Source organism: Ostrea edulis, chromosome 3 (genome assembly GCF_947568905.1).
Source record: "Ostrea edulis chromosome 3, xbOstEdul1.1, whole genome shotgun sequence".
NCBI lineage: Eukaryota > Metazoa > Mollusca > Bivalvia > Ostreida > Ostreidae > Ostrea > Ostrea edulis.
Genome location: NC_079166.1, coordinates 69,185,769 through 69,203,380, shown reverse-complemented (window position 1 = coordinate 69,203,380; position 17,612 = coordinate 69,185,769). Strand labels below are relative to the sequence as shown.

Here is a 17,612-nt window from a genome sequence, read left to right as displayed (position 1 = left end):
TCCCACCTATGGTGTGCCCATGGGTCCTTATTTGCCCAACTATCTATTTTGTATTGCTTGTAGGAGTTATGAGATTGATTACTGCTCGTTATCTTCACCTTTCATGTTTCCTTCTTTCAGATAATACCATGTTGCATAATTCTGGAGCATTGATTTATCTTGGTCTGGTAGCTGTCTTCATTTCAGATAGTTTTGCTAATGATGTGGAAGATAGTAAGTTCTGGAAAACACAATCATGACCCTAACCTCTGAATTCTATCAGAGAAATGCGTTCAAGAAATGCGTTTCCCCACAATATTTAGGTATAGGTAATTTGAGGAGTACAACGAGGGATTCGTGTTTCTTTGATTAAGCATAACACACGTATTACAGTAGGTATATTTGCTCAGTATGTTGTATTATATTGGTTTACACTTTTCTAAAGCTACTGCATAATGCTAATAGAATCGTTTTATAACCTTTGTCGAAGTCTGTGTAAGCAGAATTCGTTTGTGTACAGAGGTACGTAAACTGATCGAAATATAGTAATACTGTTCTGGTATTAAGAACTAATACTAAATCTCATTTTCAAATATTTGTTGTAATGTCATGGTAATCCACAAAACATCCAGTTTTTTTTATTGTAAGAATCGGCTTTGTTCGACATATACTAGAAACATTATTTGAAAAATACACATGTACATGTTCTAAGTTTTATCAACTACTTTAATATGCCTGTTAATTCAATGAATTGTTCTATTCAGAAATGAGACACAATACTGAAAACAATACACGTTGCTCTCATGATATCATCCAAACCCTGTTATGTATGTAATGAGATCTGCATATTTTTAAATGCATATTCTTTTATATATATACCGTGGGATTCTGTAAAACTGAGAATTCTTGGGATATAAAAGTTTGCAATATCATTCATAAGGATTACATTTCCTTATTGTTTAATTGTGGTCCAGTCGAACAGCAACAAAGGCAGATAATCTTCCATTTTCATATCTCTAAATTCAGACTGGCAATTAGTATTCCACGCAGTTAAAGGTAACGGGAAAGATGTCCGTGACGCCTGGAACGCGAGGTCACCATCAGTTTCCTCACCTGGCAATGGTTGTCTTTCACCAGGTTTTAAGTTGGATAACTGTAGGGATAATAGGAAACTGCGAAGTCCCTTGATCGACCAGTGGGAGTCAATCGGAATCCAAAAGGTGTGTTTTATATAGCTGCTTATTATAGTATAATCGGAGATATTTGTGGTGCACAAACTTACAATTTGTTTTTCTTACTTACTGTTACTGACAGTAAATATTCCTACTATGTGCCAACTACGCCGATGTGTAATCATATTAAGACGTTTCTTTGTTCGTTGTATATTGTCTAACTTTCCATTCGATTATTTTTCATTAATAATTTGCGAAGACATGACCATGCCATGAAGCGCCTCAAACATCGACTTTCACGTAGGCATGTTGTTCAGATGTCGTTAACAGTCAGCTGTAGGAATGATCAGGACCTGCATTTTAAAGGTCATGTCCTAAAGATTCGTGACTTTCACTTCTGATACCGGGAATTTGGCGAAGTAACACCTATTGCCTACTTTTATTGTGTTGGGTTTAACGCAGCAGTGGTCCACAGCATAAGACATAGAATATATCTCTTTACGATGCTTACGGACAGTACTAATGCCTTAATACTGATCGACATTTCTTTATTATTTTGGAACTTTAAACCATTTGTAGCTATGTGGGTTTTTTTCCAAATGAATCGAATTTGATATTTTGTGCTATTTGAGGCTTTATCATCCTTTTAATTCTAGACATATACTGGGATATGCATTTTGACTTTGTTTTCCATCACCTTATTGTCCTAAATGAGATGAGGAAAAGTTGTTTGTATGCGTGTGTAGGCAAGCAAATCCATTTTCAGATCCGGGTGGTACTTGGTCGTAATGGGAACAAGTTAGCATTCTTAAAATTTGATGGCAGTGGAAGCAACAAGCTAAATTGGTTTAGCAAATCCAGGCTTCTTCACAATAGTTGGTCCGACCTCAAGACCGCAAGAACTAACATTTTCTCAATTAAAGGGTAAATATAATAATATTAAACATCTACAAACTGTCATCAAACAATTTACATACAATATCCCCAGTATCGATATTTGAATTACAAAATTATCATTGATAACTTTGTAGGCACGACAGAGATGGTAGACGTCCTGTCAAAAGGCACTTTTTTGTCAACAAAAGGTATGGCGGTTGTGCGAATGATGTTGGATGGTTTGTGATCATAGAAAAGACCGATCTCTGTCCCTGGACAAGGAAAGGGAGGACTCCGTTGTTTCTGTATAGGTGGGGTTCAAAAGCTGCTAACTGGAATCGCAGTAAGTAAATAGTATATAACCTTTATTCAAAATGCATAGAAAAACAGACAAGTAAACATTCATACATACACACATATACTTATACAGTGATCCCCCGCTATATTGCCCCCGATATAATGCCACCCCCGCATATCGTCAAAAAAGTTCAAAGTCCCGTTTTCCTCGCTATGTTAAACCCGTTATAACGCCATCACCCGCATATCCCATCCGCCAACCTATTTACAGGTACGATTGGGTCAATTTCCGTTATAATCACTCCCGCTAATTATCGCCAATCAACGGCAGGAAAATTTCAGTGAGTAGGCTGTAGCAATTATCTGCCATTAGTTATCAAGGTATCAAAGTTTGGAGCAGATAATAAGTTAGGTAAATTATAATCAACTGACTTCAGATATGCAGTATTGTTTTTGAAATCTAAGTATGGCGTACACCCCTAAGTATAAGCGTGTTGGACATAAAACAAAAAGTAGAAATCATTAGATACCCCTATTATTATGTATCATTTACGACCACTGGACATCGGGATTATCCAGGCATTCAAAGCATGATGTAGTAGATAAAATTTGTTTGATTTTTTATGACAACTGTACACATACTCCCTTCCTCCGATATAATGCCACCTCCGTTATAATGCCAAAATTGCCGAGGTACAAATGTTGTCGTTATAACGGGGGATCACTGTACACTTATACATATATACATACATACATACATGCATGTACATACCTACCTACCTACATACATGACTTAGTAATTCCATATATTGGAAATAAAAATTGAAAATATAGAATCCATATCTCAAAAATAACACCTAATAGAAATTTACACATTGGAACTTCGAAAGCTTATCATAGAGAAGCAGACAGATATGCAGAAGTTTTTTGTGTCGTGAATCATGTAATAAGAGTTAAGGTATGTGGGTATAGACATTTCGGTTTTCTTCGAGATTGTCATGCAGAGTGATACATTTACCATACGAGACGTTCCAGAATTACTTAATACTGAGTCAAAATGCAAGAAATATACAACTAAGATACAAAGACAAAATGCAAGTGAATGTTTACAATATACACATGATATATACTTCCCTTTAGATGAAATTTTCAAAGAGTGGATTATACCGTAAACTTGCTACAAAGATAAGGTATCAACATTTTCACAAAACCGTTGTGAGGATCTACAGAGTACATCAATGAATCTCAATCATAGACATGGCGGATATACAGGTGTATATCATTTTCAAAAATGCCACTGCTCCTATTATAATACACTACCCACCCGAAATAAGTATACACATATGCAAAATACACATTTTGGAATGAAACATATTCAATATAATGAAAAAAGAATTTAATTCACTGTGTATACGTTTCAATTTATCTCAGTAAAATAATCATTCAAGGGTACAACTTCAATATATGCGAAACAACAGTGGACATTCAAATTTCTGGCATAGTCTGTTAGATTGTGGTATTGATTTATTTAAGGTGAAAAATCAAACGGTCTTATAAAATATACTGATACGTATCAATAATTAATTTGAAATGGTTTTAAAATAAAAGTTTGCAAGGTATCTCTTTTTAGAAAATTCAAAAATTCAGAAAATAAAGTATTTTGATAGAAAAGAAGGATGTAAAAAGTTAAAAGCCTAATTTCATATATTTATATGTAAGAGTTATGTATTGTGTCTCAAAAGATCTGTATCTATGGTGTAACCCATATTTTATATGCACAAGTAACTTATTTTGGTGAGTGTATACTTATTTAGTTATTTTACGTCAACATGACCTTTTTGTCTTCTTATGAAACAGCGTTTATTCAAAAGCCTCTTCATGAGGAAAAAATCTCTTGTTGTGACTTTTCACTCGACAATTAGATATGTCGACAACGTTTTATCTGATAATAATAACCATTTTCATTCATTTGTCGATTTGATATATCCATGTGAACTCAAAATTAAAGACAGCATATAATCTAGTTTGCCAATGCTGTTATTTGGTCAAATGCTTGTGACGTGTTTCATTTCGATTGTTTGGAGGTTCTTGGCATATTGAATTGAACTACGGATTACTCAGTTTACCTAATCAAGATATAGGGCTCATGGTGGATGTGACCGGTCGTCAGGGAATGCTTACTCCTCCTAGGATCCTGATCCCACCTCTGGTATACCCAGAGGTCCGTGTTTGCTCAACTATCTATTTTGTATTCCTTATAGGAGTTGAGATTGAACACTGCTTGTAATCTTCACCTATCAATCAGTAATATGTGTTAATTTAAGCAATATATCATGTTCCTCTCGATATGCGTTTTCTTATTATGGATGACAGTAACAATGTTTTGTGGTAATGATAATGCTTTGTTTTCCTTTTCAGGACCTGGGGTCGCCGATGTCATGAACGTTTACATCCTAAGGGTGTAAATTTCAAGAAGGATTTCCAAAGCATCCTGAGAGATTTGATCTATGTACACCCAGTTTGTACTAATGAATTTATATCAGGAATCTCTGTGTTTGTTTTAAATAGCATATCATATTTTCCTTAGAAGCATATCAACATTTACGTTTGAAGCTTGAAAGATGGTGAGGAGTTGAGGGCATCACACATTCCCAGTAATATCGCAATAATCATGTGTGCAGATAAATGATGCCAGTGAAAAGTCCAACTTATTGATATGTTCATTCTACACCGGTATTTCAAAGACAAATATAGATGAAGTATGTTATTGTTTACGTAAAATGCAATGATATACGTTATTTGTACTTAAGATTACCTATCGATTTAAGAAATTGCAGTGGCTTAATGTGCAGTCTTTATAACATTCGCTACGTGACAAGGAGTTCGTTGTTTTGATCCCTGTTTGTGAGATGACCGCTTCAAACTTAAAAGGTTCTGACTCTCAGTATTCAGAAGTGGAAATCACGGATCAATCAAAGTATACCTTAAACAAAGTCTTTTTTTAAGAAACAGGGCTGAACATTGCTACTGTGGTGAATGTCTCACACCGGTAAAAATATGGTGATTCACCTGTAAACTGTGACGCAGTATAAGAAACAAATTTGCCATAGTACATAAGCAAATAAAGATAAGTAATGTCTCTATAAATAAAATTTAACACAGAGGAAACACATGAAAAATGTTTTCAATACTTTCACACTGATATTACCAGAGTTTATGATTAAATCCTTTTGATGATTTAATGTAGCTCCACCCTCATGTAAAACTTATACGGTACCAATTTTGATGCACCAGATGCGCATTTCGACAAATAATGTCTCTTCAGTGATGCGCAACCGAAATGTATGAAATCCGAAATAACAATGAAGTTTTAGAGCTATTATAGGCAAAAACAGTGTGCTAAAAAGTGGAGTCAAATTCGTCTAAGGATAAGAGCTATGCCTGAAGGAGATAATCCTTAATTTTGAAATGAATTTCTAAATTTTATAACAGCAATTAAATATACATCCGTATTTTCAAGCTAGTAACAACGTAATTAGCTACTGGCTGTAGAGACCCTCGGGGACTAACAGTCCACCAGCAGAGGCCTCGATCCAGGGGTCATAATGTAAAACTTATACGGTATCAATTTTGATGCACCAGATGCGCTTTTAGACAAATGGTGTCTCTTCAGTGATGCGCAACCAAAATGTTTGAAATCTGAAATAACAATGAAGTTTTAGAGCTATTATAGGCAAAAACAGTGTGCTAAAAAGTGGAGTCAAATTCGTTTAGGGATAAGAGCTATGCGTAAATGACATAATCCTTAATTTTGAAATGAATTTCTAAATTTTATAACAGCAATTAAATATACATCCGTATTTTCAAGCTAGTAACGAAGTAATTAGCTACTGGGCTGTAGAGACCCTCGAGGACTAACAGTCCACCACCAGAGGACTCGATCCAGGGTTCATAATGTAAAACTAATACGGTACCAATTTTGGTGCACCAGATGCACATTTCGACAAATAATGCCTCATGTCACAGGTGAAGTGGCACAAATGTTTATGGATGCATGCTACTTGCAGTCGTAGCAACGCGTTTTTTAAAATTGTGCTTATTTTTATCTTGACAAAAGGTTTTTCGTGAAGGGACAGTCACGTCTGATGTTAAATTTATTCGATTTGATGTAGCGGCAGAATTATGTATGGAATCTGGGTACCCAGATAGGAATGCGATCAGGTTTACATATGCACCACTAGGCTAATGAATGGTAAAGATATCGAACAGTGATCAGTTTAATAACTTCTATAAGCAATACAAAATATATTGTTGGGAACACACGGATCCCTGGATATACTAGAGGTGGGATCAGGTGCCTAGAAAGAATAAATATCCCCTATCGGCAATGACATTGCAAGATTTATGACAAATCTCAAGAGCTTGAACTTCTACATAAATATGGAGAGAAAGCTGTAGGTTTGTGTATTGATCATTGAGACGTTATTTCTTTGTGTTAGATCAAGACAAAATAAGCACTAGAACGAAAACATTGATATAGAAAAACGTTTTATTAAGATATATCAAAATATAGGGCTCACGGCGGGTGTGACCAGTCGACAGGAGATGTTTACTCCTCCTAGGCACTTGGTCCCACCTTTGGTACGTGTTTGCCCATCTCTCTATTTTGTATTGCTTATAGGAGTGATGAGATTGATCACCGTTCGTTATCCTCACCTTTAATCGTAAAAGTGGCAAATCTATTTATAGTACAAATCTACATTTGGCTGACCAGTGGCCTGAGTCAAGAATACTAGTAATGCAGACCAATGAATTTCACTTTATACTAATTTATATGCATGGCTTAATAAACCGTTCACTATGTAAAAGAATGAACCCGCCAAGATTCCCAGCCTAGACTTTTATCTTAATACCTCAGTATCTTTTGACCAACATATAAAATCTGACTTTTGATGACGAAATGTTCGCCACTTTAACAATAACAAAGTATCAAATGAACTAGATTTATTGCAATCCATACTAAACTGCTGTATAAGAAAAATTATTCAAGAGACATAACTTTCACTGCACGAAAAATTACCTTTTGTGTACTCTTAAAGATGTAAAAAGGCCACCTTTTGAAGACCTTTCTATATCTTTTGTGCACCTTTTGTATTTTTTGGAAAGGCATAAAAGTTTAACTTTTGTACGACTTTTGGAAGCAAAAAAGGTATCCAAATGGCCCACTTTTACACCTTTCAAATTTTATGATATGTCACCTTTCTTCATCTTTTCAATACAAAAAAGATTATCTTTCTGTGACTTTTATATACATGTACATGTAGTGAAAGGTGGACTTTTTGTATCTTTAATATCATAAATTTCATCTTTGTTGTACCTTTTCCAGTGTCAAAAGTTAACCTTTTTCCTCCTCTAAAATACCCACTTTTTGTTGCTTTTGCTTGCAACATTTGCACCAACAGGTTCCCTTTTCAATATTAAACTCTCTGAAGAACAAAATGTCACTGTTTATAATTCAAAGGTGCTTTATTTTTTTACTTCGATACACAGTCATATTTTATAAAACACATCTCCACATTAGTTTTACATTTTAACATTAAATATATCTAGATCATAATTTACTCATGTATTGGTGCAAAATCAATCAAAACAATCCAATGGTTTATAAATTAGAATCAATAAATACAAGTGCAAATAAATGCATATTGATTGACAATCAAATTAAAATTCCTGGCCTATTCCATAATCACTCCATAAATTAAAATGTTTCCAATCATACTTTTTCATAAAGTGTAAAATTCTGCAATGAAAACCTGAACATTGTGTGAACATGTAACTATACATATTTTATTCAAAGCAAAACTGTTTTCACAATTCACAACCATTTAAAATGCAGAAAAAATAGGATATAAAAGTGACACACACACACACACACACACACATTCCTGAGTTTTTAAGACTTATATTCTGCTTGTACATAAATACAGAAATGTTTCAGAGCATGCTGTCATCTGATACTGACACTGTTTTACATATGAAGAGTGTCTCAGTTAACATTTCTTAATAAATACTATTACCTCTTTATTTCGAACAGTATCATATATTTACAATAAAAAAATTAACATAAACTATATAACAAAATTACCTCATCACTTTTATAAACATATTCATAGTACATGCATGTAGTAGTAAAATATATACACTTCTTTAATCTACTCTATGTGAAGCAGAGAAAAGATGAGCTAAACCATTTCTTTTAAAAGCAGTATTATTTTGTAATTTTCTACATGTATCTAATATGCAGACATAGGGTAAAAAAAATTCCCTTTCAATTCTATAATCATCCATGTGTGAAAGTTTTGAATTAATTAAGCATATCAAAAAATGGTTCAAACAAACTTGGCCAAAGATATTACTAAATGCTTCTTTTCCCTGACAGATCCAAAAAATAAAAATAAAACGTAAATTTTAAAAACATATACAATTATATATTTATTTATATAATGCAGAAACGATTTATAGGAACATTTGGGAAACGTGTCAAAAGGTCCATGGGCCACGTCGGTCACCTGAGCAATAAACAAGCTTGAGCAATTGATCAATTATATTAGTACCTTGGTTCAGAAAAAAAAATCAAAGGTAACCACTAAAAATTCATCATTCAGTTATTATTTCCACTTGTAGAGGTGTATGGCCTAGTGGTTCTGGAGCCCATTGTATTTCTTTAACCTATGAATTGGTCCAGTAGTTCTTGAGAAGAAGTAGATACTGTGAGTCTATAGACATACAGACAACAGACAATAGGTGATCAGAAAATCTCACTTGAGCTTTCATTTCAGGTGATCTAATAAAAGGAAAAAGTAAAAGTGAGTGTTTTAGGCCCAAAAAAAGTTTAATCAATAGTTTCTCAAGCCCTGTCACATCCATTGAAAAGGTACCGCATTTAATTTTTTCTTCTTCAATTTATATTTGTTTATTTATGTAAATGAGGTAACTCTTTTGTTATAGATATTTATGTAAACCGTCTAAAAGGTTTTAACAAGATTATGTAAGTATCTTTTGTTTAAATAATTATTGAATGCAAACTCATTTATGTGCAAATGTTTAAGAATAATAGAATACATTTAATAGTAAGTAATGTGTGAAGCTATTTTATTTTATAAAAATAAAAATCCCATATTCCATTGCTTATTCTATATATGAGAAAGAAAAAGTAACTCATTATACAATCAACATTAAAAAGAAAAGATAACTCATTCTACAGCCAAATATAAAAAAAAAAAATACCTGCCTGCCTCATCAAAATTTCAAATTTTTGGCCTGAGAAACTATTATTTTTTATTTTTTTGCCTTAATCAAAACAGTTTTTTTTTTTTATAATTTAGTTTTTATAAAGAATTTAGTTTGAATGTGAATACTAAACATGACTACTTATAACAATGAAATTTCTTTACATTTTAGTCTTTATTAACGATCCATGAGCACTCTTCTGGGTAGTTGGGTACGGATTTGGCATGAGGAGACCCTATAGTTCACTTCTGCATTAACCTCCTACTCTTTGTGGAGCATATCTCTAGAAATACTCTATCAAGTTTTGATTTCACCTTCGCAAAGATGTCGCTCTGCCAAGATGGAGGATGTGTGATGAACCCATCATCGCACTCCTCATCACTTGAAGTAAAATCAACTTTTAATACTTTTTTGATTTGGGTTCTTCTTTGCTCGGTCTGCCAACCTCTTCTCTGCAATTCCTCTAATGCCTGTGTTCTCCTTTTTGCTTTCTGAAATAAATAAATAAACATATGCTTTTAATCACTTCTTTGCCAATTGAAGGTGGATGAGTGAGAAATCCTCTGCCACACTCCTTAACACTAAAGGTGGAATTTATACTTTCAGGACATTTTGGATCTGTGTCCTCAGTTCACTTTCCCATCATAATCCTCCAAAACTTGTTTTCTTTACTTTTCCATTTAAAAAAAAAAAGACAGAGCTATACAGAATTTTTTATTAATACCTGTATATGGAAATTATCAAACTAAACATCTTTATAATTGTAATGCTTAACCAATAACAAGAGGCCCATGGGCCACATCACTCACATGAGTCACCTTGGCCCATACCTAAAGATTTTCCTAATATATTCGCATGTAAAACTTTGATCCCTATTGTGGCCCCACCCTTCCCCCGGGGGGCATAATTTTAACAAACGTGAATCTGCACTATGTCAGGAAGCTGTCATGTAAATTTGTACTTTCCTGGTGCAGTGGTTCTTGAGAAGAAGATTTTTAAAGATTTCCCTATATATTTTATGTAAAACTTTGATCCCCTATTGTGGCCCTATCCTACCCCCAGGGGCCATGATTTTAACAAACTTGAATCTGCACTATGTCAGGAAACTTTCATATAAATTTGTACTTTCCTGGCACAGTGGTTCTTGAGAAGATTTTCAAAGATTTTACCTATATATTCGCATGTAAACTTTGATCCCCTATAGTGGCCCCAACCTACCCCCGGGTGTCATGGTTTTAACAAACTTGAATCTGCACTATGTCAGGAAGCTTTCTTGTAAACTTCAGCTCTTCTGGCCCAGTGGTTCTTGAGAAGAAGATTTTTAAATGACCCCACCCCATTTTTGCAATTTTGAGATTATCTCCCCTTTGAAGGGGGAATGGCCCTTCATTTGAACAAACTTGAATTCCCTTCACCCAAGGATGTTTTGTGCCAAGTTTGGTTGAAATTGTCCCAGTGGTTCTGGAGAAGATTTTAAAAGTCGTCAATGTTCTTTCACCATTTCGCTATTATCTCCCCTTGAAAAGGGGCGTGGCCCTTCATTTGAACAAACTTGAATTCCCTTAATCCAAGGATGTTTTGAGCCAAGTTTAGTTGAAATTGGCCCAGTGGTTCTGGAGAAGAAGATTTTTAAAAGTTGTCAATGCATTTTCACTATATTGCTATTATCTCCCCTTGGAGAAGGGCGTGGCCCTTCATTTGAAGAAATATGAATCCCCTTTACCCAAGGATCTTTAGTGCCAAGTTTGGTTGAAATTGGCCCAGTGGTTCTGGAGAAGAAGATTTTTTAAAAATTTCAGTGTATTTTTGCTATTTCATTATTATCTCCCCTTGGAGAAAGGAACTGCCCTTCAATTGAACAATTTGCCTTTGGCTCAGGTAAGCTAAAAAGAGTCTCATTTTCACATACTTAAAACACATTTTACATATTACACAAGTAGTTGACCAATACTCTGTTAGAAATAAATTAATGAATGGCCTTGATAAGGGAATATTCACTATTAATGAAAAATATACCAATTATGCAATTTAATTTACATGTACGTATTTCTAATTTGTACCTCATGTCTAAATTCTCAACCAACAATTAAAAGAAAAGTTTAATTTCTTTTAGAGTGTGTTCCTTGAAATGCTCCATGAAATCATCAATATTGTTATCAATAAAAATATCTTGGGCCTAAAAAAAATTAGTCAATAGTTTATCAAGCCCTGCTGAATGCGATGAAAAGGTACCAAATGGAATTTTTTTCCAATCTATATTTGTTTATTAATAATGAGATAACTCTTCTGTTATAGATATTTATGTAAAACTTTGAGAAAGTTTTAATAGAATTACATTTATTTTTTTGATCAAATAATTATTGAATGCATACTCATTTATGTGCAAGTGATTAAAAATGATAGTGTAAATTTAATAGTAAGTAATGTGAAGCTATTCTTGATAGAAATAAAAATTCCATGGCTTATAATCATGTACATGAGAAAGAAAAGGTAACTCATTCTGCAGTCAACATAAAAAAGAAAGATATCTCATACTAAAGGCAAGTAAAAAAAAAAAAAAAATACCTGCATGCCTCATCAAAATTTTTAAATTTTTGGCCCAGGAAACTATTAATTTTATTTTTTGGCCTTAAAAGTGAAATAATTTGAGTTCAAAATGATATGACAATTATACATGTATATACATTACCTCCTTCTTTCTTTCATACATCACTCTTTTTGCTTTCTGCTCTTCATGTTTATTCTTTGACTTCAGCACAGATTCCTGTCTTTTAGACAGGAAATACCTCTTGATATCACCTATACATTAAAAAGTACAATGAGTGCATATAAAAACAGAATATCATTCTGGTGCTTTTGAAAACTTAAGATGATTCTAAATGTATATGGAACACTGTTCATTTGACCCCAAAAACCGAGAACAATGGATATATGTATAAATCAAGAATTTTTTTTAAACTTGAAGACCAACTTTCATGAGAATGAGTCAAATGATTGTGTACTGTTTAACGACGTCCCTCTCGAGAATCTTTCATTCATATGGAGACGTCACCATTGCCGGTGAAGGGCTGCAAAATTTAGGCCTATGCTCAGCACTTATGGCCATTGAGCAAGGAGGAATCTTTAATGTGTCACACCTGCTGTGATATAGGGCCTCGGTTTTTGCAGTCTCGTCCAAAGGACCACCCCATTTAGTCACTTCTTACAACAAGCAGGGGGTACTAAGAACCTATTCTAACCCGGATCCCCACGATCAAATGAATCGAAACTTAAACCTGATCTATATATATAAATCATAATAATATAAAGAGATATACCAACAAAAAAAAGTTCACTATCTTCAGGCACCATGTAAAAAAGGACTGGAATGTGAAGAAAAATTATAAATTTTCAAAGTCCAAGGACCATAAATTTTGTGAAAATGGGTTAATTCCATACAGAACTTGGACTTGACTGATTTGTAAGTCATCAATAAAAATCAGCTCATTATCAACAAGAGGTCCATGAGCCACATCGCTCAACTGAGTCACCTTGGCCCATATTCAAAGATTTTCCCTACATATTCGCATGTAAAACTTTGACCCCTATTGTGGCCACAACATACCGCTGGGGTCATGATTTTAACAAACTTGAATCTGCACTATGTCAGGAAGCTTTCATGTAAATTTCAGCTCTTCTGGCCCAGTGGTTCTTAAGAAGATTTTTAAATGACCCAACCCTATTTTTGCATTTTTGTGATTGTCTCCCCTTTTAAGGGGGCAAGACCCTTTATTTGAACAAACTTGAAAACCCTTCACCCTAGGATGCTTTTTGCTAAGTTTGGTTGAAAGTGGCACAGTGGTTCTATAGAAGTCGAAAATGTAAACAGTTTACAGACAGACGGACAACAGGTGATCAGAAAAGCTCACTTGACCTTTCAGCTCAGAAGAGCTAAAAACTGCAGCAAATACTTTACAGAAACTTAAGAAAATAAGAAATTTTCAAAGTCTAAGGACTATTGCTCAGGCTAATCAACTCCAAATTCAAATGTGACCTGTCATTCATCAGTATAAAGAAGTATACCAAAAATCATTTCATTATCTCAAGGCACTGAAAAGGAAATGTCTGAAGACAAGAACTATGATAGAATGGCAGAATAACAGACAGAAAGAAGTAACACTATTGATGCCCGACCATTTCATGACGGAGACATAAAATTGGTATTTGACAATCAGACATATAGTAAATATGTGCATAAACATTTATGGCATGAAATACTTACACTGAATGACTCTCTCTTCAACATCAGAATTCAGCCCTTTTACAAACATTGAGATATGATTACTCATATCTGTATTCTCATCATCATGTTGCCTAAAAATATTATTGGTTCAGTTGGAATAAAAATCTTTTTAAATTATCTGGTATGAGATTTTATTATCATCATTTTATTCACAATTAAAATGCTAGCAATTTCTATGTAAATAATATTATAAAAAGTGGACAAAATGATATTGATACTGACTTCTTGTTGTCACACATCCAGGTATATCCCCTTTTCTGGCCATCACTGTATCCATCTCTGATTGCATTCTGCAATATGAATAAAAAACATTATAAATAAGAAAACATTATGTTGTAGAGAGATTGTTTTGATACCTTTTAGAATTGTTTCCATTAAAGCATTTTCATGTCAAATAGGCACAATTTGATAGGAATGATATTTATTTACAGGGGCAGATCCAGGCTATTTTCTTACGGGGTGTCCAAATTTTGGGGGGAAGCAAACCACATTATTCTTGGGGGAGGGTGCAACACTTTTTTTGTTGGGGGGGGGGGCATACAAATCATGATATGGATCAGGATGTTATAGCATCCTTGACTCCCCCTCCCTTGATCACCCCTTTTTATCTATGCCTAATGCTCATGTGCATGTACGTAATTAGATTCACAAAAAGAATTTCAGTACTTTATTTCACTTGAGTTTGAGTAAGTGAGGAATAATGTCAGTGAAGAATAATGTCAATCTTTCATCAAACTCCAAACTATACCATGTCATACATGTATGTCATATTATGCCTTACCACAAATGTGCTTTAAATTGTCAAATCATAATTATTAAACACACACACAAGCAAAAACAAACAAAACCCCACATTGTTTTAACTCTTGTTGTCTGCTACCAGTATTTGATTTCAGAAAACATTGCAAGATGTATAGTGCTTACACGTATACTAGGTGGTACAGTAATTTTCTCCTCAGCTGGTTTCTCTTCTCCCTCTTGTTCTCTTTTCTCTAGCGCTTTTAGTCTTTTCAGGATTGCGTCCTGTTGTTGAAGGATTTTCTCCAAAATACTTCTTATAGCTAAAACAATATCATTGTTAGATATATTATGAACATAACACAGGAACCGGGGTCAATACCATATCACCCCTAATAAAAAACAAAAGGCTTGTGTTTTTTATTAGGGGGTGGTATGGTATTAATTGACCCCTACTATTATTACTATACAGACAAAATTACCGGTTCCTGTGAACATACACATGCAAGTTTTAAACAGGCAAACCTGACCCACCCACACTTTCTCCCTCCCCCCCCCTCTCTCTCTCTCTCTCTGACCCAGGTGCACACTACAAACACATACAAGATATTTTATTGACCAATCAAGGGGCCCGGAATTTAAGGCATTAATTGTAACATGTAGAAGTATAATTTAAACATTATTTCATGCATTGAATATTTAGATAAACAAATAGGGCCAATATAGCCAGTCAGGGTTTTACCCAGCATTTAGATGTTACTACCCATTTTGAATTTAAGGGAAATTTTTAAGAATGCAGTCATTGAGCTTTCAGGGGATGGTGGTGGGGGACATCCATGGAATATAATATCCACAGATCATTACAGCCATATAAATTGATTGATTACTCATTTTATCTATAATGTAAGTCTGACAATTATAGAAAATGACTTGGAATATATTTTAAAAAATGATTTTTGTTGAAAATTCTCATACAATTTTGTCAAGTTTCTACAAATGAAGGGGAATTTTTTATCTGTGGAAGGGGAAATATCCATTTGTTGCCAAAGGGGAAAGGTACCTTATACCGGTAGTAAAAACAACCTAGATAAATCCCTGCAGCTTACTTATACGTACATTTGTTTGGTTGGCAGACGGGTGTTTCATCGCTCACTCTGGTCCTTGGCCTCTTACTCCCTAAAGTTGGAGTATTCTGGAGTTCCTAAGGTAAACATTAAAGAGAAAGTAAAAAAAAAAAAAAAATTCGGAACACCTGAGGTTGCTTTTGAGATAAAATCCGAGAGTATTCCATTATCGGATTACCTCGCCGTTTTCCTCGCGTTCTAAGGGCGAGGTGATCCGATTGTTAATTTTTCCCACAAGAAAAAAGGCGAAAAAAGGTGAAAACAGGCGAAAACAAAATAAGATTGTAAATCTTTTATCAAATCTTAAATAACCATTATAATTATGTTATCTACTAATAATCATATTTAAAACGTTTCTGAATGAATTCGAAACTAATGGTATTACTGTGTAACTTCCTAACTACGATGTAAACAATAGCCTAGCATCATCCAAAAATCTACTACGCTTTCGGAGTAACCTGTGATGCACTTTGGATAAAATACCAAGTATTTTGCATCTTCATACAAAATGTTTCACATATAAAGTAATTGTAGAAGTTAAGATTCCATTAAAACGACGTGCCTGTGAATGTTCCTCATCATTTTCCTCTTCCCCGATGAATCGAAGATGGCGGGCAGAATCCGTCGTCTTTTCATGGCGTTTGGGGATGGGGAGCTAGCCCTGTGTGCCTGTTGTGCGGACAAGGGGTTCAAACTGAAGGAATCTTCTTCATTACCATCATCGTCACTGAAGATTCTCTCAGACTGTGAGTCGGGATCAAGAGGACGGCTCATTTTCTCTTACTCTCAAATTCAATAGGCCTATTCAGTAATGGTATTGGCAGAAACAGCTAAACTTTGACGCAATTCCCGCGCGAGAGGGCAGGGTTCCCGCGCTAGAGGGGGCTTGGGCGGAAATTGGAACCCCCTGAAACCCCACTATTTGTGAGATGCTTTGGAGGCAAGCACAACATCATTTTTAAAGATCTTTATAGAATTTTCACTGGTATGTATATTATATGTCTGTGTTTTGTGTTAGTTAAAATGAATAGATTGACATATTTTGTATTTATGCCAAAAAGGGGGAAATGAAGAAGAAGATTAAGGAAAAAAGCAATATCATAGTGGCATTGTGGTTGATAACCGAAGAAAATGCACTATTTTCAAGTACTGTACATATTGCTAATTGAAATAAAACTGCATGAATTGGTAATACTGTATGTAATTTGCAAAAGTGATTTTTCATCAAGATATTAGATTTTGTTTTCTTACCTTTAAATTGCTTGTTTATAGGTACATGTATCAAAAGTGATGATCATATACTCTGACGACTCCAACTGAAACCCCACTACTTTTAAGATGCTTTGGAGGCTCAAGCACAACATCATTTTTAAAGATCTTTATAGAATTTTCACTGGTATGTATATTATATGTCTGTGTTTTGTGTTAGTTAAAATGAATAGATTGTCATATTTTGTATTTATGCCAAAAAGGGGGGGGGGAATTAAGAAGAAGATTAAGGAAAAAAGCAATATCATAGTAGTATTGTGGTTGATAACCGAAGAAAATGCACTGTTTTCAAGTACTGTACATATTGCTAATTGAAATAAAACTGCATGAATTGATAATATTATATGTAATTTGCAAAAAGTGATTTTTCATCAAGATATTAGATTTTGTTTTCTTACCTTTAAATTGCTTGTTTATAGGTACATGTATCAAAAGCGATGAGCATATGCTCTGACGACTCAAACAAACAGCGAATTGTCATCATTTAAAAGAAGAAGAAGTCCACCTCATTCTTGTCTTACATGTATGAGTAATCTTTAAAAGGTATACATTAATGTATTTTTAATTTCAAATGAAACTAAAAAA

The 17,612-nt window shown here is 34.2% G+C and overlaps 1 protein-coding gene and 1 pseudogene across 1 annotated transcript; one reads left to right on the top strand and one right to left on the bottom strand.

Annotated features, from left to right (window-relative positions):
* LOC130046646 (uncharacterized) lies at positions 1-4,870 on the top strand. Its single transcript, XM_056158688.1, has 5 exons — positions 1-213; positions 1,006-1,199; positions 1,918-2,075; positions 2,183-2,370; positions 4,743-4,870. The coding sequence occupies exons 1-5, from the start codon at positions 9-11 to the stop codon at positions 4,787-4,789; spliced, it is 792 nt and encodes a 263-aa protein (XP_056014663.1). The 5' UTR covers positions 1-8; the 3' UTR covers positions 4,790-4,870.
* Positions 4,871-9,703: 4,833 nt separating this feature from the next.
* Positions 9,704-16,532, bottom strand: LOC125672797 (uncharacterized; annotated as a pseudogene).
* Positions 16,533-17,612: the final 1,080 nt, after the last annotated feature.

Excerpts from the sequence above, each read along its gene's own strand:
- LOC130046646 (XM_056158688.1), top strand. The coding sequence starts at position 9 with ATGGTGTGCCCATGGGTCCTTATTTGCCCAACTATCTATTTTGTATTG. Across the intron at positions 214-1,005 it reads TGCTAATGATGTGGAAGATA|ACTGGCAATTAGTATTCCAC; the intron begins GTAAGTTCTGGA and ends CTCTAAATTCAG. Across the intron at positions 2,371-4,742 it reads AGCTGCTAACTGGAATCGCA|GACCTGGGGTCGCCGATGTC; the intron begins GTAAGTAAATAG and ends TTTCCTTTTCAG.